This window comes from Microplitis demolitor, chromosome 8 (genome assembly GCF_026212275.2).
Source record: "Microplitis demolitor isolate Queensland-Clemson2020A chromosome 8, iyMicDemo2.1a, whole genome shotgun sequence".
Classification (NCBI taxonomy): Eukaryota; Metazoa; Arthropoda; class Insecta; order Hymenoptera; family Braconidae; genus Microplitis; species Microplitis demolitor.
The window spans coordinates 14177387-14203242 of NC_068552.1; the positions used below are offsets into that span (position 1 = coordinate 14177387).

Here is a 25856-nt window from a genome sequence, read left to right on the forward strand (position 1 = left end):
GGGTACTATTGTCACAATATAAAAATTACCTCGGAATCCTTCCTATTTTAATCAAAATGGTCACATAACATTTGTCAGCCATTTGAATGTAAATCAAATGAGCCGCACTAAAAAAACTTATCAGTGCTGAAAGATATATGGACTTTGGTAATTCATTTGTTGTCACACTGTTTACTATAATATGTATTCAAATTAAGAAATACAGGTAGACACAACTGAATAAAATAAGCTTTTCAAAAAGGGAGAATTTTGTTTTTTAACGTAAAGAATTTTACAATCATAAAAACTGAAAAAATTTGAAACTTCTAAAGGAAAGAAAAATCTTACAGAGTATTGTCATTTATAAATTAATAGTCAATTATTCTTTTCCAATTTAATTGTCATTATAATCAAGTACAGGGTGATCAAAAATTAGTTTTACACCGGTGATATTTAGATCACTAATTTTGGATTACCCTGTATATCAAATTTATATTACGACATGCTATGTCAGTGTATATGTTACTGATTATGCTAAATAATATATGTTGTTAATTATATTTATTAACGAATACATATAATTTAAACTTTAATTTAAGTATATGTTTGTTCATAAAATTTATTCAATTCAAAAAATAGTATTAAAGTAGACTTAATTCTATGATATCGACGTACAAAAACACTTAATAAGTAGACCTGGTGCATAGTTTGACCGTGAACTACGGTGGTTCAGCATTTTTGAAAATAATATATTTAAAAAGATTGTGAATTAAACACTCTTTTACATTAGTTATTTCATGAATATGGATTTGATTTGGCACTTATCATTCTGGTATAAAAGGTGAATGTTTCGTAAAAATTGGAAACAGTGTACCTAAGTCAATTGAAAACAATCGTGTGAAAAAAAAAATTCATATACGTAAATTTATGAATGGTACTGGAATTAACATTACGTCCTAATAGTGTTAGATTATTTTTTTTATTATTTATTTCCACATATAATGGAGTAATTGTTAATTTATCAAAAATAAAACGTTTATTGGATAAACAAAATCCTATTTTTATACGTTTTGCAATGGATAATACTTATCGACGAATTAGTGACGAAGATGATTTTGGAGAAGATGAAACGGAAAGAAGCGAAATAAAAGAGTTTTTTCACGGGCAGACTATACTACTGACGGGTTGCACTGGATTTTTAGGAAAATGTGTTGTTGAAAAAATATTAAGAGACTGTGCGGGAATTAAAAAATTGATTTTAATTGTGAGATCAAACAAAGTTTCAGCTAAAGAACGTATGAAAAAATATTTTCAACACGAAGTAAGTACTTCTTAACTAATTGTTAGTTGTAATCAAATAATACTAATAGCAAAATTATTATAAAAAATTATGTTGTTTTAGATTTTTGAAAAATTGCGTAGTTATCGACCAAATTTTGAATCTAAAGTATGTATAGTTGAAGGAAATTTAATTGAAGAAAATTTAGGTGTATCTATTGAAGACAAAAAGATGTTGATAGATCAAGTGACCATGATTTATCATAATGCATCAAACGTTAAATTTGCAACAAAAGTATCAGATAGTCTCAAGTGTAATGTGTTCGGAACAAAATATATGATCGAATTGGCTAGAGAGTGCAAAAGATTAGTGTGTTTCATGTATATATCAACTGCATACTCGCACTCTTATAACAAAGTGATTGAGGAAAAATGTTACCCGCCACCAGCGGATCTTAAAATGGTCCAAGACATTATTGACGCGGATGAAATCGCTAAAAACGGTATACCGCCAGCAACTATAGAAGAGACATGTAAGCCGTGGGCTAACATCTATACGTTTGGTAAATCAATTGCTGAATCTTTAGTCGAAGAATTCGGCAAAGAAACATCTTACCCATGTATTATTTACAGACCGAGTCAAAGTAAGCTCCTTATTACATATTTAGAAATCTGCTCATCACTCATAAGTTAAAGTACTGATTTTCCACATTCTTACAGTAATATCAACTTATCAGGAACCATTTCCCGGTTGGTGCGGTAATTACAACGGACCAGTATTGTTATTTGTTGGTTACGGATTAGGTATTATTCACATAAATGCCCCAGTAGACTTCGTACAAGATTACGTTCCTGTTGATATGTGTGCTAATTCAATTCTTGCTCTCACATGGGATACTGTAACGAACAGGTTATAATAATAGAATAAGCTTTACAGACAAAATTGCATTCAATAAGATAGTATTTGTCGATAGACAAATATTCATTATTTTTGTTAAGCCAAATATGTTGCTAACAGAAAAAATTGTTATCCAGATAAATTTAGCGCATTTTTTATAGTTTGGTGTACGCTAATATCATACAATTGTAGCAGCTTAAAATTTTATTGGTATTTTATTATTTTTATAGAAAACAGAGCATCGAAAAAGTTTTTATATATAATTACGCTTCATCAACAGTCAACCCTATGACTATGAAAGAATTTGAAGATAACGGTGTGGCACGAATTGCAGGGAGCCCATCCATACGAATGATTGGTCCAGCTTTCATGATACAAGCACCATGTTGGTTTCTATATTTTGTATTTCATTTTTTATTGCACGGTATACCAGCAGTAATTGCTGATATTGTATTTATGGCAATGTTACGAAAACCACAGTAAGATAAATTATGTAAACTCTACCACTTACCTATTTTAATAACGTGATGATATTAATGTGTTTGTTTTATTTTCTTATATTGCAGGGCTATTGCGATGTTTTGTAAAATAACATTGAATTTGAAGGCAATATTATATTGGGGTACATACGATTGGCGGATAACTGTGACAGAAACTCAAAAAATGTGGGAGAGAATGAATCATCGAGACAGATTTTTATTTTATAATGATTTACGCACTATTGATTGGTCAATATTTGGCTATTCAATTTGGTTTGGAATAAAAAAGTATTTATTAAAAGAACCACTAGATGATCCTCCGGCCAGACGAAAATATTTTTTAATACAGTCAGCGTTTTATAGTTTTAAAATTTTAGTTATTGTATGTATTTTATATTACTTACTTGGTTACTGGCTAAGCCTAATTTCACCAATAACCGAATTCGTAAAGCTGAAATATATTTGTCATATGTAATTTGTTAGGGAGATAGGTATTGAAAACTATTAATCATTATTATATATAGAATAATACTCTTTATTTTGTTTTTTCTTTTGTTGTTATTATTGTTTTCCATATTGTGTTGCTTTATCCAATGAATAATAATTTTTTGTTTTTTTTTTTTTTTCTGTTTCGTCGCTGCCGATATTTTGGTAAACAGTATGTGTGATACAACATTATTATACTAAAATAACGTCCAGACCACTCGTTTTTTCGATTGTTACTTCAAACCGCTTACGACTAGAATTATTAATATTGTTATATACGTCATTACTTTTGTACGGCCGATTTTTTTCCTTTATTTTTTATATATATTTGTATATTATTTTCTTTGCAAAATTTAGTTTGTCAGTCTAAGACCAATGCCAGATAATTATTGTACGTTTTTTTGTTAAAAATTTTCAAATTTTCGATTCGGTTGTAAAGAACAATGAAAAATCGAATGATCAGTACGCTCTTTAGAGGTATACTGTGCATCATATATTTAATTTTTATTTTTTTTCTAATTTTCTATTAAAAAGGTTACGCCAAACCTCGAAGCAAATTCAGGACAATCACATGACGGGTTTTTAAAGAATAAATTTTTAAAATCGTATTATTAGTTTAAAAATTGCTTTTAAAAGCAGTATTGAATATTCGTTAAAAAAATCGTGTAATAAATTAAAGCAAGTAAAAATTTACAATAATATTTTTTCACATAAGTGTTTCAAAAAAATAAATAAATTTAGTTGAAATATTAATTGTAATAAAAATAATAATATAATATATTTCCATCCTTCTTCCGCGTCCGTTCGCTTCGAGAAAATGGCGTAATTTTTCGATGCAACTTTAACTCTGTCTTTCTGAAAACCTTCATATCTTTTATGCACTACTATTTACAATGTACACATGTCGTCTTTCCTGCCCTAAGTTTCCCGAGGCGTTACTAGGACTTGCTTTATTTACAAATTTCTATTTTTCTCAAATAAAATTACAAATTTTAAATTATTTAAATAATAAAATACCCAATTCATCAGATTAATTTCAGAGTAAGTGATTAAAAATTAATAAATAAATAAATATTTTAAAATACTTGTTGAAAAATATCGATAAAATATCAATTGTATTATGTTGTAAAATGTTGACAAAATTTAATCGTACCGAAAATTCACGACCAGCGTGAAATTTTCGCACTTTAAAAAATTTATACGAAGAGAGCGAACACAAAAGGAATAATAAAAAATTATAAATTATGGAAGATGATTATTTAGGATAAGATCAGTTAACATCACATTAACTATCGCAGTTCAAATTGATTAAAATGAGTATAATTTAAAAATTTAACTGAAATTTCATAATCCAAAAAATGAATATATACACGAAGCTTTCCACGCCAAATCTGATGGTTTAAAAAATTTCAATTTTTGATTTCTTTAATTTTTTTATATCTTGTAGTACTTATCAAAAAATTCCTGGTAAATTTTAAGATTTTTTTTATGACCCGTTCGAAAATCACTTTTTTTTTGTTTATAACTTCTTTGATAATGATTTAAATCGAAACTTTTTTTTTTTCGAAATTTTTATTTTTTCATGTGCCTTTCAGAAAAAATTACAAACGAATTTTTAAAAATATTTTTCTGTATAATTTTAAAGTTTTAAGCTTCAATTCTTTTTCTTTAAAGTTCATGCATATTTTGATTTTTTTGAAAATTTGTAATAACATCAACTTTGAAAAAAAAATAATTTAAAGTTTAAAACTTGAAAATCACATAGAAAAGTATTTTGACAAACTTGTTCGTATTTTTTTCTGAAAAGTACATTAAAGATAAAAAAAAAATTTCGAGAAAAAAATGAATTGATTTCGATTACTAACAAAGTTATGAGCAAAAAACAAAGAGTGATTTTCGTAGGGATCATCGAAAAAATCTCAAAATTCATCAGAAAAAGTTTTTTGATGAGTACTACAAAATTTCAAAAAATGACGGGAATCGAAAATTAAATTTTTTCAAACTGTCCGATTTGGCATAAAATACACTATATATTTATGTGCTTAAATATTTATTTAATTATTTTTTCGTCAATAAAGCAAGTCTTAATAAACGCTTTGTATCACTTAAAAAGGTAAATATATATAATAATTTTATATATATACTTCTTGTTCTCATATATAGTATATATAATATATATAATATCTTATGTATATTTTATTTATTTTATACCAATTTATTCTCGCTTCTTAAATCTAACTCTTGTGTAATATGTATACTATTTACAATTTGTATAGTCACCAAATATCTTTCTATATATAAATATATATAAATCTATATTTATATATATTTATATTTGTATATTTCATTCTTGTGAAGATACAACAACATACACTATGACGTGCATAGCCCACTCTTACATCGCATCCTCGTCCAATCGCGTTTACACACTCATTAATTAACCAATTAATCAAATTGTTTTAAACCTATCATTCAAATACAAATATTTTAATTTATAAATTTTTTGTCGAATCATTAATTATATATTTGTCAAAATGAATCACTGTCATCATCATTATCGGCGAAATTTCCGTCGCTCAATACGTTTTGTCTGCTGTAATTATTAATTTAATTTTAATTTTAAATCTTAATTTTATTCGTTCTATTGCCGCTTGATTAATTTTGAAAAATAAAATTGTATTGACTCTTGATTTACATGAACCAAGCACTCGTCCTGGACGAAATAACATTTCTTTTAATAATTAAAATATAATATTAATAATAATAATTTAAATAATAATAATAATTATAATCATAATAATATCTGATTGCGCTTGCCCTATTCATTATTTAAATAATAATCTCAAAATATTATAAAATGAAGAGAAAACAACCCATTCATATATTACACATACATTTATCAATATATATGGATCATACTATATAGACAATTATTAGTTTTACAAAAACTTCATTAACTTAATATTGCTTTAATAATTATTCATTAATTAACAAATAAATATTTTCATTACATTATTTTATGAAAAAATAAATTATATAAAAAACAATTTATCTATATGTATTTCAATGATCCATTAATTTTGTGCCATTTTTTAATAATTACTATAATAATTAACGGAGTACTTGATCATCAACAGACATTGTATTGAGTATTATAGAGGTTGTCTTCATCAAACAATTATTTTCAAGTAAGTAACCTGTGAAGTAAACATTAATTCAATATTTAAATCTGGTTTTACATAATTTTATTAGTCAAACAGTTTGTTTATTTTAAGTAATAGCTGCACTGATAGTGGGGTATGTATGTGGACACATGATAATAAGATTTAATCAATCGTTGCAATCGAAATATGGACACATTTATTTATTTATGTCGACAGTGTCTACGCTTTCGTTTTTAAAAATTCTTAGAGGCCATACACACACTCATACAAGGAAGCCGCTCGTATATTATTAGTATTATTATTTAAATGACATGTAAATAATGTTAATTAGCTACTATGAGAGATCATTGGCGCACTGGCGAGCATGACTTCCTAGTAGTGATAAGCCTTAAAAATTCTACCTAATTATTAAATTAATAATCCAGGTACTTTTGACAGTATAAACGCGATTGGTGACGGCAATATCATCGACAATGACGAAATTATTTGAATTATTTAATTCCCAATCTGCTTTATTATTTTTATGTGCAATTATAATGACAAATATAACATATAATAATGAGATGAAACGAACGAGAATGCAAAAGCACCAGGATCCGGTGCCTTAGCACCAAATATATTTACATATTATTTATTTTTTATCATATATATGTATATATATTTGTACAATAAGTGCGTGAGAATATTGGGCACGATCCGTGGGCCTAAGCAACGACACTAGTGCCGCTGGAGAACGTCACTCCGAGGCACGCATTTTAACGGAATTTAAAAGGGACGTTCTTGTATAAAGATTTATAAAATCTCAACGTTGGTTGGCTAGGCAGGCGATAAGCTTAAACTTTTTTAAAAATCATTTCCATTACTATATCTGGTAGAAATAAGTGGAAAAGGATTTGTCAAAGACACTAAATATTGTTATAAACTATAACAAAATCTTTAACATCATCCTCAATAATTATTATCACCAATAACTATTATTAAGTTGAATAATTATCGCCGGCCCGGGTACCTTGTCCGTTGAAAATTTAAAAATGCAATTATAATAATGATGCAGATGGCGCGGATTTCGTATCGTCGTTGATGATTTTTCTATCCACAGTTGATATTGAGCGTCCAGCTGTGGTTATTAAGTCGCTGATCCGTTTAAAAGTTGATGCTGCTGGTTCTATTTGCTGCGACTGAGATGATAAGGGATGTTGTTCCTTTTCCATTTTTATTATTATTGTTGTTGTTTATAAATTTAAGTTGCTGACGCAGACGTCGATCCGCAACAATCAACGAGGAAGTGAGAATCGAGTGGAGTGTAATTGACACGAGCCATATTATTTAGTTTAATTGTTTTATCTTTCAATAAACAAACGACGACTGCATTATAAAATGCACCGGCGAGCGTCTACGTAACAACACCGGGGTCATCCCGTTGGAATACGTCGCTACGTCGTATCATCGTTTTCAAGGTCACTCAGGGGCACTTATTTGCCCTGTGGTGTGAGAGGGTAAAAGTCGATGAGATGGCTCAACGACGCGAGTATTGGGGGCTATGAGCCGACACACATCAACGACTCGTGCGTACTACTGCTATTACAACTGTTGTTAGTTGTACTGCTTGTTGTTATATTATTATTATTATTAATAGTACTATTACTCGTCGTATTGAGATGATGATCTTGGGCTGCAGCCGCGGCTACGGCGACATTTGTACTTCTCAGGATGTCGTCTGCCGACAGGGGAGTTAATTTCCATCCAGGCATAAAGTCTAGATCTATTTCAGGTCCAATATCAACGTCTAGCAGTTCATTGTTATTGAGAGGATCCAGAGGTGATTGACTCGACAGTGATAAGACGCTGCCCCAATTAATCGAACGACTGTCGTCACTGTCACCAATACCAGAGTCAACGTCCGTTTCGTTGGACGCGGTGGGTGGCATAGGAAAAGGCGTCAGTCTACCCTGTTCAGATGGCTGAAGTTGGGCCATGGGTGCGGGAATAACTGGTTCCATTGGCGGTGGACTCCTGTCTCTCTCCATTTCCCGCTCTAGATGCCTTAAGGTATTGCAAATTAAAACAGAACGATGCAAACTAGGATCTGGAAACTGACGATACCTCGCCAATTTACACATTGAGATATTAAGGACGGCTAGCCTACGTTGACGATAACACGCTCTACCACGTCGACACCAACTGGACCTCGAGCCCTCGCAACATCTTTCATTGGCACGGTAACTCGAGCCAAGCTCCAGGTAACTCTTTCCATTCTCTTCTCTTCGTATCGTCGGTGGCTCGTAGTGATGAGGCGCTCCCCACTGAGGTTGAGGTCTTGATAACTGGTTGTAACCACCATTGCTGCCGACATTATTGCGCTGATGATAATAGTGCTGAGGTGGATGATGTAACTGGGATCCAGCTGGCGGTAAGTTGCCCGCCGGTTGACAAGGATTCGCCTGTAGACAAGGCGAACTGACTTCCATATCGTAGTAAGATGATGCCGATTGATTAAGTGGCGGTGTGTAACTATCCTCCATTGCCCACCAACTGCCCTCCACTCTGCCAAGCTTCGACGGGCTTTCGCCCATGTCCATGTCGAACTCCATGCAGCCCACACCTCCCTCCAGTTTACGTTTTCCTGCCGTGGCCTGCAGACCCATCATTGCACAGCTCTGTAATCATAAAAATATCCTATATTAGATTTCAGTTATAACACTGCTCATTTATATTTACGCAGATAAGAATATTTTCATTGTTTTATTCCGTTTATAAACTGGAATCCAAAGACAGAAGGCAAACTAACAGCCAGTGACTCAGACCTTTGGCTCGTTGGCGAGAACGTACCAGGGTAATGACGTCAGGCTCCCCTTCCTGGCTTTGAATCAAGTCATCTTTAGAATAGATACTACCATACTACAGTATACAGTATTATATATATTTATATATTAGGGAAGAGAAATTGTCTGGGAGTAAAAATACAGAGGGTGTTAGTCATGACCATGAATTTAATTAACTATCACGATGCGGGCATCAACCTAATTTCTTAATGTCTCGATTCACTTTTTATTTTCACCGTATGATTTTTGAAAACCTAATATACTTAATAAATAATATTATTTTTGTTTTTAATGTTTATTTTGTAATATAATCATGATAATGATAACGAAATAATAAAAAATACATAAGTACTAAGAATGACAGCCTTAAGCTGCTAAGATATCCACCTCCGCGAGTAAGAGAAAGTAAGATGATTACCTCCCACTTATGACACACACAAAATACATACAACCCGCGGGGAATTTGAAAGCGTGGACAAAGAGACAGTACATACATACATTCATATATACTCCGGTAAATAAAATGTTGAGAGCCCCTGGGCTTTTATAAGTTGGCTGGAATACCGCGAGATGTCACTGTCAGTGTCTTTGTTCACTTATCAGAGTATCGACAATATCCCACGTGGACTTGAAACATTGCTAAGTTATCATCGTGATTAAAAATTACTCGACAGACATACAGTCAATAATTATTGCAACTATTATGTACACCGATCTTGTAAACAAACTTATTATAAATGTAAAAAAAAAAAAAAATGAACTCAAAAAATCTATAGATTCATAAATAAAATAAAATAAAATACTTTGCGGCAAGTATACTTATGCAACTGGTTAAAATAGTTAATCACTATTGAAAAAGGGATTAAATTTAAATTCTATCAGACGTATAATTTTAAGAAGTTGTGCCAGATATTTAACAACCAATAATACTCCGTCGTAAGCACTTGTTGAATCGTGGAAATCTAGGGTCAGCGTAACGGATTAGTTGTGCTGCTGCTATAAATGCACACGCCTTTCATACAGCGATAAATCAAAGTCAAGGAAGAGGACCTTTTAGTCGTTCGATTCTGCCTTTTCTTATTCCTCCTACCGTATTATGTAAATATATACATATACATATGTAAAGACATACAGAATATCCGATTGAATTACTACATACATGTTATAATTTTTCAGAAAATTTGTTCTCTTTTTTTTTCATTACAAATTAGTGGATTTTGAAAAGTAAAATATTTAAATTTTACAGGTAAGGTAAAAGACCTAGTATCCAATCACTTCATGTATTTGTATAGATATATTTAATAAATATAGATATACAAATACATGAGTGATCGGGTACTGGTTCCCTGATCGGGTACTGGATCTTTTACCTTTTATCTGGACAAAAAGGATTACTATAAACATGTATAAGGGATGTACATAAATCACGTTTCTAAAAATAATTAGTCGTCGAGACAACTATCGATGACGACCCTCAATGCTTCCGGGTGTTTAATGTGACCCTGATGCATGACAACAATTTACTGTACTGGCGCTTACGATCATTTGCTAAGTACACAAGTCTTGTGTCACGTCGTTTAAGTTAATTCGATACCAGACTGTTGTTATGAACAAGTGATCAAAACACAATCATGAAATTATTGAATTTTCTTTACCGATTAAAATTGACATTATTGTTGATTGTAAAAACTATTACAGTGAATTGTGGTTTTATTGGAGATGATTTTTTAAATTTGTAAGAAAAAAAAATTTTAATTGTTGTAATAATTAAAGCAAGTAACGAAATATGTGAATAATACAGAGAATAGTTATCATCATGAGTTATTGTGTAGGCTCCAGTGACGAACGACGACGACGTTGAGTGCGCAGCAGCGCCTCGTTGATGCTAGGCATGACGTCAACCGGCTGAGTGTTATTTTTGAAAGGAGACGAGAGAGAGAGAAAGATGTTTATGTGCGTGTGTGCGTCTGTGTTGAGAGTATACTTGACTCACACTGCCAGCTAAATATCATTTATAGAAATTTAAAAACGAGATATATGTTTAATATTAACTAAAAAAAAAAATAAAAACTTTAAATTTAAAAAATAAATAATATGAATTTAAAATAAAAAATTTCGTGGTTGTTTACGTAGACAGCTATTGATATCCTAATTATTAATGAAGAGCTTTAAAGTTTAAAGATGAGTTGTATACATTGACGGCTAGGTCTAAAGTCAAAAGATTAAGCACGCGGACCGCGAGCGCTATCAACACCTCGCGGATAAGATTGCCGAGCAACATGACAACGACTTCAAGGACTTTACTTTAAACTTTACGACATAAAACCAAGACGATTATCGAATCCTACTATTATTTAAATACAATGTACAAGACTGGTGATCATTTAATAATTTGTCACTACTGTGAGCTGATGTATGTAATTGATTTCAGAAATAATGATAAAGATGAGTGTCCTAGTGACTAGCCAAGTCTCGGTAATACAATGTCTCCATTTATTTTTAAAAATTTGCAAGATACTTATACTGTCAGTCTCTCTGACAGAAAAGAATTTCTCATTTAAATCGTGACGTTTTTTAATTATTTTAGAGTAGAACACAAAAAAATTTACTTTTTTTTATGTTCAAGTATTTGTTGTATCGTTTTTTTTTTTTTTTTTGTGTACCAAAAATTTTTTCATTAATCGATACCTTGTGTGCGTAAATTACCAAATTATATGTTACGTTACACGTAGGATTCATCTAGTATATGTACCTTTGTGTCAGCGTAAAACGTAACGTAATCCCTAATGAATCCAAATGACAGCTAACCCATTCACTCGGTTCGTCTGTCTTCTCCACATTTATATATAAATATATATCTATGTAGTGGTATATAGTAATACATGAACACTAGACTGAGTGCACACACATGAAAGTGCGTACAACAACAGAGGGATTTAGTCACAGTCACACACATATGCGGGAAAACATTAGAAGAGGGGATAAATGGGCTACCCTATAGACATATATGTATATATATATCTGTAGCTAGACATTACTGATGGCCTGCACGCGGGTGAAAGTTGCATTAGGGGATGAATAAAGGAAACTTCTACGAGGGATTGTATTTCCCCTAACCCAGGGACTCTCAACTACAATCTATCCGCTCAATTTCTTATATAACTTATTTTAAAATTAATTTTTAATCTCTTTGGTATCTTATTTCTTTGTTAGCCATTAATAATTATTAAATTTCCTTTAAGATATTAATGAAAATATGATAATTTAACGCGAATAATAATGATTTATTAATAGAATTAATAAAGAGGAAAGGGAAAGTAGAGGCCGGATTTTCGCGTGGCTGACGGAATGTGGAAAAGAATGCACGTGTGTGCAGTGAGTAATTCGCGCCCTCGTCATCTGACAGGAAGAGTCATCAGGGTATATATGTACATATATATTTATACATGTTTGTGTATGTGTATTGTGTATGCATTAAAAAGAATGAAGAGCAAGGTAGAGAAGAGTAACATAAGGGTGAAGGAAAAAAGGCCATATGGTAGGCAACAACGAGCGGGCAGTTTGATGCGTGGGAGACAAGGGGACTCAATGTTCTCTTGCTCTTCTAATGTATTTATATATCATACTATCTCATTCTGTCTATGTATAACTCAACCCTAGAGTCTATCATTCTTTTAATTTGTTATATCTATATATATGTACCATTATACATTATCCTTATTTTCCTTTGGATCTCTAAATTGAAATTATCTCATGTAGATAAAATTTAATTTTTCGACAAGACAAAAATGAGAGTTTAAATCTTATAAAGGGGCCACTCAGCAGGTTTAACCCTCTAGCTAGTATTTTAGCCCCTTTTCTACATAGTATTACGCATTACGTTATTACTATTCCTGCTGCAACTACTGCTGAGTAGTGACCTAGTCGAGAAACCATAAAGCCGGAACTGTGCGGCTTTGGGACAATGACAAGGTGTGTTTGCAAAGAGTATAATGAGAGAAAATGAAAGAAGAATAAAAAGAAGGGAGTGCAAGAATGCCAATAGATATGTAATAAAAACACAATATAAATATATAAGTACGTATTATAGAAGAACCTGTTACAGACAATGTTGACGAGTAGGTGCATTCAAATTTATTGAGGTTCCTAAGACGTAGTATTAGAGGTGTTAAATTTTCACTAAAATATGTAATCTGTTGATACTTTTATTTGTTTACCTTTTTGTCTAGTGTATTCTGTGGTTGATGTATAGATTTATCTTTTCAGCAAAGAAAATACGAATAAAGAACAAAGAAAATATAAATTTTGGGACAGTGTGATTGAAGTAAGGTGACAAGATATATACATTGTGACGTAAAACATAAGAAAAAAACATTGTGCAGTAAATATAGTGCACTTACAGTGTTGTGATATCTGAGAGTCCAAAGTTTACAGCTTTGTCTCACGGAAAAGCTTTTGTCTGCATTACGACACTGACGAAAAACAAAATTTTAAAAATTTTATAATAATACAACATTCGGTCTACATGTTATTTATTTGTGTTCAGTGATTTTTGTAAAATATAAATAAATATATATGGAGATGTTTTCGGAGAGTATTGATTGAGATGTATGAAAATATAGATAATTATTTTTTGAATAGAACAGTTGATTTGAAATTAATTTAAGAGTTATTATACAGAGGTGATGAAAAATTATGCAAATAATTGAAATAAATTTTAAGTTTTTTTTTTTACGTGTAGTTTTCTGTAGGACGCATACATTATCATAGAAGCAACAGTATCCTAAGTCCGAAGAATGCCTCATTGTGGGGTCCTACCTGAGTTTTACCTGAGACCTTTTTTCAGGTAAAGAAAATTTCGAATGTCGATCTCACCGACCCCGCTAGAAATTTTTGACGAGGGTCAGACACTTTTAGGCCCGAATATATATGATGTGTATCCTCTACCTTCTACCTCAGCTGACCCATGATTCAGTGATTCTCCTTCTACGGCAAACTCTGTTCACGCTGGCATTGGACGAATGGAATTTTGGATTATACTTTAAAGGCAACCGTACAGCGGAAAGACTCTTTTGAATTATTCCTACAGTAAATTACCTTTGAATTTTTCGGGTTGTCTTTTATAATCGTAGAAAAACAAACGATTTTTTGTTTTACTTTTAATCACAGTTAAAAGGGTCAATCGAATGTTGACCGAGCAAATTAATTATTCTCACTGTTTGAAATATTAATTGGTCAAAAAAAAAAAAAAAAAAAAAAAAAAAAAAAAATAAATAAATTAAATAGAATTTTTAAAATGAACAAAAATTTTTAATAATATTTAAAAGTTTAAAATAGAAATTATTTAAACTAAAGTTAAAAATAGAGAAAAATAATTTTCTTAAAATATAAAAATCAACAATACTGTATTACTGAGTAGAGGCAGGGGACGAAGGGACCCAAGGGATCTCATAGAAAAACGAAGGGCACATGGGCAAGCAGGCTAGAACACGAATAAGGGGCCAATATGAGAGAGACGTAAGTAACAGCAGCAGCAGCAGCAGCTAGTAATACTGATGCCTGAGCTCTCTTGTGCTTTGGGGAAGCAGAAAAGCATTGTTATATTTAGGGTAAAGACCCCATCGGTACCCCTGTTCGAAGGAGGGTTGCCAGAGCCTTTTATGTACAACGAAGAGTCGGAGCGGCTGTCGGGTTCTTTTATCCAAGTCGTCGAAGCGACGGAGGAAGTTCTATTTGGCATTTACTTAAACTCAACTTTGAATCCTCGGTATTAGTTTATTACCTTGGTGTAAGCTATGGAGACTAGTAGCAATGGTATTCCTCTTAGATACCTGGATACCAGACTGACAGTTGCTTGCTGTACTGTATACAATGTATATTTTTATACACACTTCCTTGTCTATGCTCCAGAATACAGAATCTAAGCCTACATCCAGGTTGACTTGGATGTTGGAGCAAAAGGAGACCCTTGACTGCAGCAAATCCTTTTGCAACAGCAATGACGATCGCGGTGTTAGACCTGACTCGCATGCTAGAGTATTATAACTACGTGGGAGAGTTTACTGTTAGTTGCAACTGATTGTGAGTAGAGAGCCAGAGTCTTGCAATCATCAGCCAGGTCCAGCAGAGCCGGTTCGTTGGGTTGCTCAAGCAGCTTACTAGCATAGCTCTTACTCAGTATCACAGGACATAGAACGAGGCTATGCTACTCTCTGGCGATTGCGCCGCTGGCAACCAGCTCTAGTACACCAGCATATAACCAATCAGGCTGAGCAACCCGACATAAGCAAGCAACCAACAACTTACACTCTTAGGTTGCTCTGGGTGTTGGTGAAAGGTGTGGCCATAGTGTGTTGTTGGCTATATATAAGAAAAGAGAATGCAATATCTCATCGTACCATATTCCAACTACCAGCCGCCACACTATACTAAACTCAAACCACCAGGTTGTAATCATTTTCATCCTGTCCGGCTGTTATACTCTAGCTTCTGAAGCTGTGAAGATGTATATATACATATACATAATATAGGTATACATATATAAAGGAAAAAAAAGGCATCAGTAGGATATAAATACATATATGAAAGGTATACAGGTGCGTTACTAAATGAAATTCAATGACCTCTGTGCATTTGAGGACGTACAAGAGTAATCGGGAAGGCCGCGTGGTCTCTCATCATATATGAGAAGGATTGTTAGCGCTCTTGGGATCCGTGAAACTTAGTTGCACTTTGATACTATGTTAAACTTATCCCGCAATAATAATATAATGTGGCTCGTGACCAAGTGCAAAAAGGAGAGGTGGGAAGTGAGTGCGATGTACACTCTTCTGACGCCGGCGGTCTTATCCAGAGTACAGAGCTGTAATAAACGATACCGTACATCCTAAACTATCTATACTGGTAACTAGTCACTAGTAATATGTATTATATATATATCCTAAGACCAGCTGTAACCTCTTTCAAGTTAAACAAGAGCATTGGGATCTCATGACTCTCGGGTATGCTTTATGCTTCCTGGGCAATCCTGATACATCTCAACAAACGTTATGAATGATTACACGTGATTTACCACCAAGATAAAATATGTAATGCACCTGATTGTCCTCGTCCTTTATATTTATTTGCCATTGAAAAATTTTCATGTTTATTTCTTTTATCAGTTTAATGTTTAGCGCAAACTCAACAGTTCGGAGAACAAAAATTATTTATTTATTTTTTTTTTTAAATATTCAAAACGAAAAGTTAAATGCGTAAATTTGGATACATGTGCAGCTTTTGTCATCCCGCGATGTCTTTTTACTTTTCCGATCGACGTACAAATCAAATCACATGACAATAATTGAATAACGAACGAAAGAACGAAGTTAAAGTAATAACCATCAGAGAAATATAATAAGGATAACTGCTGGTTGACCAGTGTTTTCTTCCACAACTGTAGTGTGTGTCCAGTCCGAGTCATGACAACACAAAATACTTGGCAATGACCAAAGACCAATGTACTTATGAGGAGTAAACAATAAAAGACAAGTGAGCAAAGAGAGTCCAGTACTGTGTTTGTAATGCCAGTCAGCTGATTTATATACTACAAATAAACTGTAACTCGCCGCAGTAATAATATTTTAGTATATAAAGCACATTAGTTTGCTGTGATATGAGATAAGAGACTGAAATAAATGTAATGCTAAAATGAAATTTTATAAAAAATGTAAAATTAGGTAGCGAGTGTAAAATTTTTAAGTATGTGTAACGTAATGAGTAAAGTAATGTGTGATATGAAGAAAATAAGTAGCTTGACACTTTTTGTTGAGTACTGGGTAGATTATAACGCCAACAAGACATCATATATACCAGTGTAGAGTACCAACGGCAACGACTGGCTGATCGGTTGTACTGTTATTTTTAACTTGACGCCGACGCGCCAGTCCGTAGTCTAAAACTGTACACCTTCCTTCTTCTTTGGCCTCGCGAGCGCCAGAAAATCATCACGTTTACTTATATATGTATATTATGTCGCCGTAACTAAAACCCGAAAGCATACGAAGACGCATATTTTGAGTAACTATTTTCACAGTGACGGTGGTCTCGTCTATTTTTAATCCTATGCTATATTAAACAGTATAATATATACATTTTGTAGACTTATATCCTGTTATGGAAGTGTAGGTTTGAGTAGAGAAATAACGAATGGAGGGTTAATGAGGTAAAATAAAATGATGATATTATTAGAAAACAAAAAAAATGTTGAATAGTAATAGTGGGGTAATTATAATAAAATTATTTGGCTTATTGGTCGGTAAAAGATTTTTCGAAACGTTGATTTCCCGCCAGTTGAGACTTGGCAACCGCGTACTCGCGGAGGAAGAGCGAGAGGGCAGAGCCAGAGGCCTCGAAATGTGGCAACCGAGCACTGATGCGTTGTAGCGTTGGTTCCGTGCTGATACCCACGCTCTCGAGTCCGCTCAACGTCGTACTACTGTCGAACATAAATGCCTCATGAGACTTTCTACTTGCAGAGTACACGAGAATGGGGTTGTCGCCACGACACTGGCCTAGACCAGGGTGATCCCAGTGAACGCCCTAATGAGATAGATCATTTGACGTGTCCTAAATTTGTCAATACGTCTACTAGTGAAAATTAAACTCAACTACTTATACACCAATGAGCTAAAAATTTAAATTGACAGTGATATAAGTGGTTTTTTTTTTCTTACTCTTATTCTTGCTTTTCTGCTTCTTCTCATTATGATGACAAAGAGAAATTTGAACGAGTTTCTCAAACAATGTATTCTAAATACTACAAAGTTGATGATTTAACGAATTATTTAAAATATTAAATTGATATTTTTATAAAATAAGAAATAAATTTTTTACGTTAAATACTTTTTTGGCTTTTGTAATATTTCTAGGATTATTATGTTGAACTGTAGAAAATAATGTCAGTTGGGATTCGAAAGGCTCATAGCCTCGCGCGCGTGTTGCGCTGCTTCTTTGGTGTCGGTTGGAGCAACTTTCTAGTTTAGCTGATGTGTGGCGCAGCACTGCGTGGCGTGTTATACAGTCAAAGCTTACGTATATATATATATATATATATATATATATATATATATATATATATATATATATATATATATATATATATATATATATATATTTGTAGATGTGTACATACATATATAGGTATACTGTGCGTATGTGTACATATTGTCTGGTGTGGTGTATGCAATACACACAGTGAGAAAGAGAACCTGCGCGAGCGTTCTCATCCCTCTTTCTCTCTTTCCCTCTCAAATATTTCTATACATGTTTTCTTTCTTACTTGCATACTTGACAATCGTATGGAGGAAAACTGGTTTCAGGAGAATAGAGCAGCTACAGTTTTATATAAAACACTACAAGACACCAACCAATATATAAATACATATAATGTATAAGTAAAAAAAAGCGTATGCTCAACACCTTCACCCAGAGGTCAACTTTGAGCCTGTGGCAACGATACTCTTTTTCTACCCGTGGATATTTGGGGCATCCAGTGAGGATGATGAGAACGCAGCAGCCTAAAAAATAAGGTACCAATTCGCTCCGTTACAAGAAAATAATCAACGTGGAATTTTACCCGTTGATTACACGCAACAGCAAATGAGAATTAATGATTTTTAATTTTCAATGTAGATAAAACAATTAGCTTGTTATTAACTTAATAAACGAAAAAAGAAAAAAATATTAACTTATAACTCAAGTCCGAGAATTTAAAAATAACATGTCTGTAAGATAGTAACTTTTATTGACGGAAAATAACTTTTGAGTCAGCGAGATACAAAAACTCGTACAAGGCGGGGTCATCGTTGGAAACGTAAACAGCTGAGCATCGATAAAGTAAAATGAAATTTTCGGGACAGAAAACAAAAATATAAAAATTTACAACTACTATACAAAGAGTTTAAGTAAAGAGACAGAGGACTAGAACGAGAAAGATAAGACTGTTTTACCAACGGCGCCTCGTTACTGTTGGCCCAGCATCTAATCTCTCGTAATTCCGCGCTCTCTTTTTTTCTCCTTTTTTTTAACCGTTGCTTTTTCCAACCCCCGCCACCACCGCGCCCGACCTCGTATCAGCTCGCCACGGAACGGGAGCTCTCCCTCTGCAATATATATGCGTCCTCGTCTGACTTGAGGGTAGTTTCACCCCAGTTGAGAGGGGCGGACAACGGGTTGATTGCACTGGCGGCCTGGTACTCTCATCTCTCTCTTTCTTTCTCTCTCTCCCTCGTCTCAACGTTCTTGATTTGATAGCGTCCTTCCCGTTCTCTATTCCTCTCTTTTACTGTACTCCTCCCTCGCTTCTCCACCGCTATAGCCGCTATATTTCCCCCTTTCACTCCTCGTGCCACCCGCACACACAGCAGATCTCCCGTTCGCCGCTTCACTCTCATCATATCCCACTCTCTTCTCTCCCACCACTCCCACTCCAACTCCGACTCATACTCTAACTCATAATACAACAAGTCCTACTCTCTAAATGACTCACACTCTTGCTAGTAGCTAGCACCAGTGCGCGCGCAGACTCCCACTCTCGCGGCCTCATAGCCAGAGAATACGAGGGGTGGAATGAGAAGGGGTTACCATGGCAACTCCCCACGAGCGAGTATTACGTTGGCTCTCTTTGTCTGACACGTTCACTCTATTTCTCTTACTCTTTATATATATACATATAGATATAAATATAAATATATATACAGGGTCTCACTTGCTCATACTAACACTCGTATACAACTCACTCTCTTTTTGTATTTTTTCTCTCTCACGACTGCCGTAAAGCGAGTGCTCTGACGACTGCAAGCAGTATAGAGGCTGATTCACAGACCCTACTCGGCCCACCCTCGTTCCAAAGTTCTCCGAAACGAAAACATCGATTCGCTCATAGCCCCAACCAACGTCTTCTACTTCCACTCGTCTTGGCTTCAACTTCTTCGTCTTCATTCTCTAATGTCGTTCTCTGTTTTTATTCTTCTTCGTCGTCATCTCTTCTACACTCGTATTTTACTTTATGCTTCTTTTATATTTTATCCATGTTATAGTATTAGTATTATTCGAAATTTTGATTATTTTTCTCGTTATTTCTTTATGTCAGATCTCTACTACTCAGTCTGTACTTTACACCAGACTAGACTAGACTATCTAACAAGTCTTAGCGATTCCGAGTCTGAAAAGCCACGAGAAAAGTCAAGTTATTCATTATTATAATGACACAAGATTACATTGAACCTTTGCTTCATGCTTTAATTAATTGCTTTTTTATTAACCTTATTATAATTTTTATATTTGCAATGGTGATTCCTTTGATAAATGATTAATTGAAAACCCCAATGTACTCTTTTTTTTTCGTTAGATAAAAAAATAATAATAATGTAGACTAAAATGTATATAGTTGGTACAGAGTAGATGAGGCTGCTCTTTATCTTTTATTCCTTCAAGTATAGATTTTCCGTTGAGACTAAAGGATGAGATAAATGAACTTTAAAGAAACAAAAATAGAGTTTTTAAAATCCATCTTTTTAAAGTTTATCATGATACTCGAAAAAAAAAAACAAATAAATAATAATAATAATACAATAAAAGTTGAAAAATCAACTACATAAAAAATAAACGAAATAACGGGCTGAGAAAAATTGTGCTTACGAAGCAAGTCAGCTTTTTTTTCATTTTTTATATAAACTTTTTTTTTATTCATCGTGAAAGTGATGCCGAGGGTGGATAAGAATTTTCAACAGTGGAAACGCGCCAAACAGGTTGATCTGAAACTTGGAGACACCATTTCTATTATCTGGTTGGCCTTCGTAACGTTTCGTTCAAGACTTTGTTTTTGGTAAAATCTACATATATATATATGCATATAAAATGTCTGATACAAATACAAATCATAGAAAATTATTATACAGAATAATTAAAGAACCATTATTGCACATCAAACCAACAAGTTTATTTATATCATGATATATTTTTGAAAATAATGGAATGCAAATAACTACTGCAGTAACTTTTATGAGTGTCAGAGATTTGAAATATTGTGACAACATCATATAAAAAATAATAATAATAACAAACAGATGAAACACATATGTGTGTATTATTGTTTAGACGATCAAAAGCTATCACAAGGAGATATTCACTGTGTTGGGATCCTGAGGATGATTATCTCCAGTGAGTTCAGGGATCATACTGGCAATTAGAGAGCCTCTGGCCGTGGCGGTAGCAACAACTACTGTGACCAATCATTAAGCTTAAAAATAAGGACGGACATATTACAAGAGATACAATACAACAAGAGGAAAAAAGATAGCCAGTATATATATAGAATTAACAGAGACTAGCATAGCTAATACTCGTCGACGGCGAGTTCTCTCGTGCTCTCGTCAATGCCACTGATTTAAACCGACTGGTGGCATTCACACGACCATAATATATTTTTATTTTTTATTCTTGCCTCACAACTTCTTTATCTGTCTCTCTTTAACAATTTAACCCCCACTACCCACGACCTTTTTAGCGCTCTCTATTCCCCACTTTATGCAACTAAACTAAACTATCTTACTGTTTATCCCCACCTTCGTATGTATATACATATATACTTATTCATACACGGTATACATGTATGTAATTTGATAGAATGTATATGTATTTTGTTATTTCAGCAGCTCGTATATACACCGCAGCCGATATGTTATCAATTGATGCGCGGGAAAAATACAAACATCATCGGTGGTGTGACATCCTGATGTACACGCGATGCGTTAGATTGTGAAAAAATAGTAACAAGAAATTACCCGCGATATAATTTGATTAATATTGTATTATATACAATAATCATTCATTTTTCATAAGTGCTCAATGTTCAATGTTTTAGTACGCAATTTATTCATAGTAGAAATAAATAGATAAAGTACCATTGAGTTTATTTAACAAGTATAAGATCAGACTGACCAGAATATGTATATAACTTGATTATCAATTTAAAGTTTAGGTTCTAACATATTGAACTTCACTTGAAAATCAAACAAGTGAATGTAAACTTGAACCCTTTGACAGCATCAAGTTAATAATGAGTTAATTTAAGGCTGCAAAAGTATGAAGGTATTAGTGTATAAGTGATACCGTTACATCTCGGTTGAATTTTTAATTTTGAACACGCATGGTCACACTGCAGCCTATATGTTGACTTTGTGTACTTCCATGAGAGAGTTTCAAAAATCAGCTCAGTGATGCCCGGAGGAAAGAGAGATCTCGTGGCATGCTCATGAAGAGAATAGAAGAGTGAGACGGTCTCAAGGAAAAAGGGGCCACTAGGTATAAGAAAAATAAAGGAGGTCTAGAAAAAAAAGAGCGTAAGAAAGAAAATAAAAAAAGTAATGAGGTGAAAAAGAAAAAGAGAGAAAATAGTTTGTGGGCGGGTGAGGGCGCAAGGAGATGATGTAGAAAGGAAAAATGAGGATAGGGAGGAGAGGAAAAAAAGACAGTGAGGAGGAAAGATGTAGAGAGTAGTAAAGAGAGATCGGTCGATCTCTCAAGGAGGACGAAGTAAAGGCTTCGACTTTATACTACTCCTGTGTCCGTGTGAAACTGGTTTGGAAGGATGTGACGTACACATGTGTGGACTCGGGAATACACCTTGGAAATTCCTTCACTCCAAAGAATAAGAAGAACAAGACCAAGAAGAAAGAAGTAAGAGGGTTCATCTGACTACATATACATGCACATTCTCTTCGAGCCAACGTACTTTTCTAAACTATGAGATTCATATTTTTCTTTTATATTTTTTGTCTTCAGTAAATTTAATTTCACAAAATTAATTATCTCATTAAATTGAATTTATTTAATACTATATTTTTAATGATTTAAATTTATCACAAGAATTTATTTACTATAATAAAAGTTATATATATATTTAATTTTATTTTAAGATGAAAAATATATTGAATAAGCGGTTGAAGTTAAGAGAATAATTCCTTAAACGCTTGACTAAAGCGAAGTGAAATTCAAGCGTCGGTAATGGCGTAAGCGTACACGTTATATAGCACTCGCGATATATCCAGCTCATTCGAAAATACAGCTACAGGCTGGAGATACATATACAGACGTATGTACATAGATTTTATATATGTATATAAATATATATGTATATATATATATATAGGATTGAGAAGGGGGTACATGCCATGCTTTAGTTGAACGCAGTGCATAGAGAGGGTTGAGTAGGAGAGTGAAGTTGGGGTGTGTGGACGGGTGGGATACATATATACATGTATATATGGATGTGTATAACTGAGAGTGTTGGTGAGACGTTGAAGGGGACGAGAATACATAGTGACTGTAGGGGTGAGAGACGAAAGGGAGTAAAGGGGAGCAAGGCTCCATCGGGGGTGGCGCCGTTCGATAGCGTGCGCACGTGGTCGTACTTCGTTCAGCCGCCGTCGTGGCGCCAAAGTCCTATTAAACCTCCCACTACTCCATTGCGAGTCGACGCAAATGTCTAACACAGCAAAAAAGGAATAAATAAAAAAAAAAAAAAGAATATAAAAAAAAAAAAAAAACTCAACCTCTATACTACTATACCCAATACTACGATTACATGACTTAGATGCCAGTAAAATTCCCTCAGCATTCTGCGCAGGCGTCAGTAATTTAATTTACTTAAGCAACTGACTTTGATTTAAGATAAAAAATTTTTTTTACTCAAAATAAATATAAATTAAAAGCTCTCAGTACATGATCTAAATATACATATTGATAATTGAATTCAAATTTTCAATTAAATATCTATAATTTATTTTCATGTTAATATGATTAATTTTCAGTAAATAAAAATAATAATAAAGCTTTTGTTTGTTACGTTACATTGTTTTTTGTCGTACATACAATGTCGTAACTGACGTAGTTGATATATTATGTAAAACGAATACAAATAAGTTTAAAAAAGTTTCCAGTATTGCAATACAAGTCGAGGGGTTGAACACACATTAGCCATTTTTATTTTTTATATAAAAATGATCTTTTTTTCCTGTTCACTAAAGTACGTAAAGTATGGTTACGAGATAAATTTTCAACATAGATGAAGATACTTAGGCTTTGTATGTTAGCTGTGTAGGCGGTAGGTACGTCATACGTTTGTGATTACTTGTTGTATATGTAGAGAGACATATGCATGCATTATAAACCCAATGTACGTCTAGTATGCATGTAAGTGTGGTGCGTATCTAGTATAGAATTCTTGCGTAAGTAGACTCAACTAACGTGCTTATGAGCAGAAGATCTTGTCGCGTCTTCGTTGTGTCGGGACTAGTGTGTGCATGTGGTAACGAGTTCACGAGTATGTCTGATAATGTAAGTAAGCATGCAGATATTTGTATGAGTGTACTATCGCGTGCTGTCACCTGTACAGGAATGCAAAAACTTTACACGTGGTTTAATTTATTATTTTTATTAATAATATATAAACATTTGCATATTATTCACATATGAAAATCCTTTATATTATTCATCAACTAGTTGTCCTTTTTTTGTAACAAATTTTCAGTGCGACTTTACGTAGGAAAATTTATTAACAATCACTGATATACTGTAAAAATAAAAATAATTTTATATAGATAGATAAAAATAATAATAAAGGACTAAAGTTTTCCAAAGATCCTAAATGACTCTTCCATTCCAGACAATTTAATCTAAACCAATCTCTGATCGATTGGATTTATACCCAGGACTATTCGGTCGAGCAAAAGACTTCCGAAGATTGAACTTGTGCCGATAGAATATATATAGACATAAAAGAGTAAAAGAAAATAAGAAAGAAGTATACATATATATATATATATATATATATATATATATATATATATATAAACAGTATGGTTTTTCGTAGCTACTGCCAGTAGTTGTTGCCAACTCAAGAGAAACTCGTCAAGTACTTGCGTTCACTGAACGGCAACTTCTTCCTGCTGTTTCTTTAAATCTTTCTCCTCCGTGACTTTTCCATATTTTTATACTCCTCTCGTACCACTAGTCAGTCTCAATAAATTTGCATATGATAAACACACTTTTCTTGTCTCTCCCTTACTTACTTACATGCATAGATACATATATCCAAGTAAATGTACATAGTTATATATACAGCAGCATTAACATGCGTTATCAGAGTTGCATCGCACTATTTTGCACGAGTAAACGATACCCGGTGCCACCTGTGTGTAAGCTTTAAAGATTGCCTGCAGCTAAAAAATTATATCACGGCTGAATAAGTAAAAAAAGTTACAAAACCAAAACACGTGGTTAAAAGTAATGCTTTTTAATAAAAATTTCAAATTTTTGTCTGCACAAATTTTTTTTCAAAGAAGAGCATTAGGATTTATTGATCATTTATCGGGTTTGGAAAATTTACTCAGTGAAAATCAAATCTCATGGTGGTAGAAAATACTTTTAAGTAATTTCGTTTATTAAAAATGGACATAAGATCTAATGATGGCGAAAGAAAGCCTATTAATGAACAAAATAAATCAGCTGGTCGAATCCAAGCAATTTACAATCACATGCAGTAATTTATATTGTAGAGCTGGCGATACAAATGTGTGGTGTCTGTCTGTTATAGTCGCATCGACACTGGCGACTGATGAAGGTTACAGAGAGCACGCTGATCGGGCCGAATCGAGGAATCGAAGGAAGGCGGACACAAACAACACCAGACAAGAGCGGCACGAGGGGC

At 33.3% G+C, this 25856-nt stretch overlaps 2 protein-coding genes across 4 annotated transcripts in view; one reads left to right on the forward strand and one right to left on the reverse strand.

Annotated features, from left to right (window-relative positions):
* Positions 1-870: 870 nt before the first annotated feature.
* Positions 871-3183, forward strand: LOC103573334 (fatty acyl-CoA reductase 1). Its single transcript, XM_014442050.2, has 5 exons — positions 871-1300; positions 1382-1901; positions 1978-2167; positions 2386-2634; positions 2722-3183. Exons 1-5 carry the CDS (start codon positions 911-913, stop codon positions 3107-3109), a joined length of 1737 nt encoding a protein of 578 aa, XP_014297536.2. The 5' UTR covers positions 871-910; the 3' UTR covers positions 3110-3183.
* Positions 3184-4226: 1043 nt separating this feature from the next.
* The window catches only part of LOC103573231 (uncharacterized), a 118353-nt gene continuing 96723 nt past the window's right edge, over positions 4227-25856 (reverse strand). For all 3 annotated transcript variants that reach the window (XM_053741459.1, XM_053741458.1, XM_008552221.3), the window contains one exon: positions 4227-8941. In XM_053741459.1, the coding sequence (XP_053597434.1) occupies positions 7823-8941 (1119 nt within the window). In that variant the 3' untranslated portion in view covers positions 4227-7822. The remainder of the gene's footprint in view (positions 8942-25856) is intronic.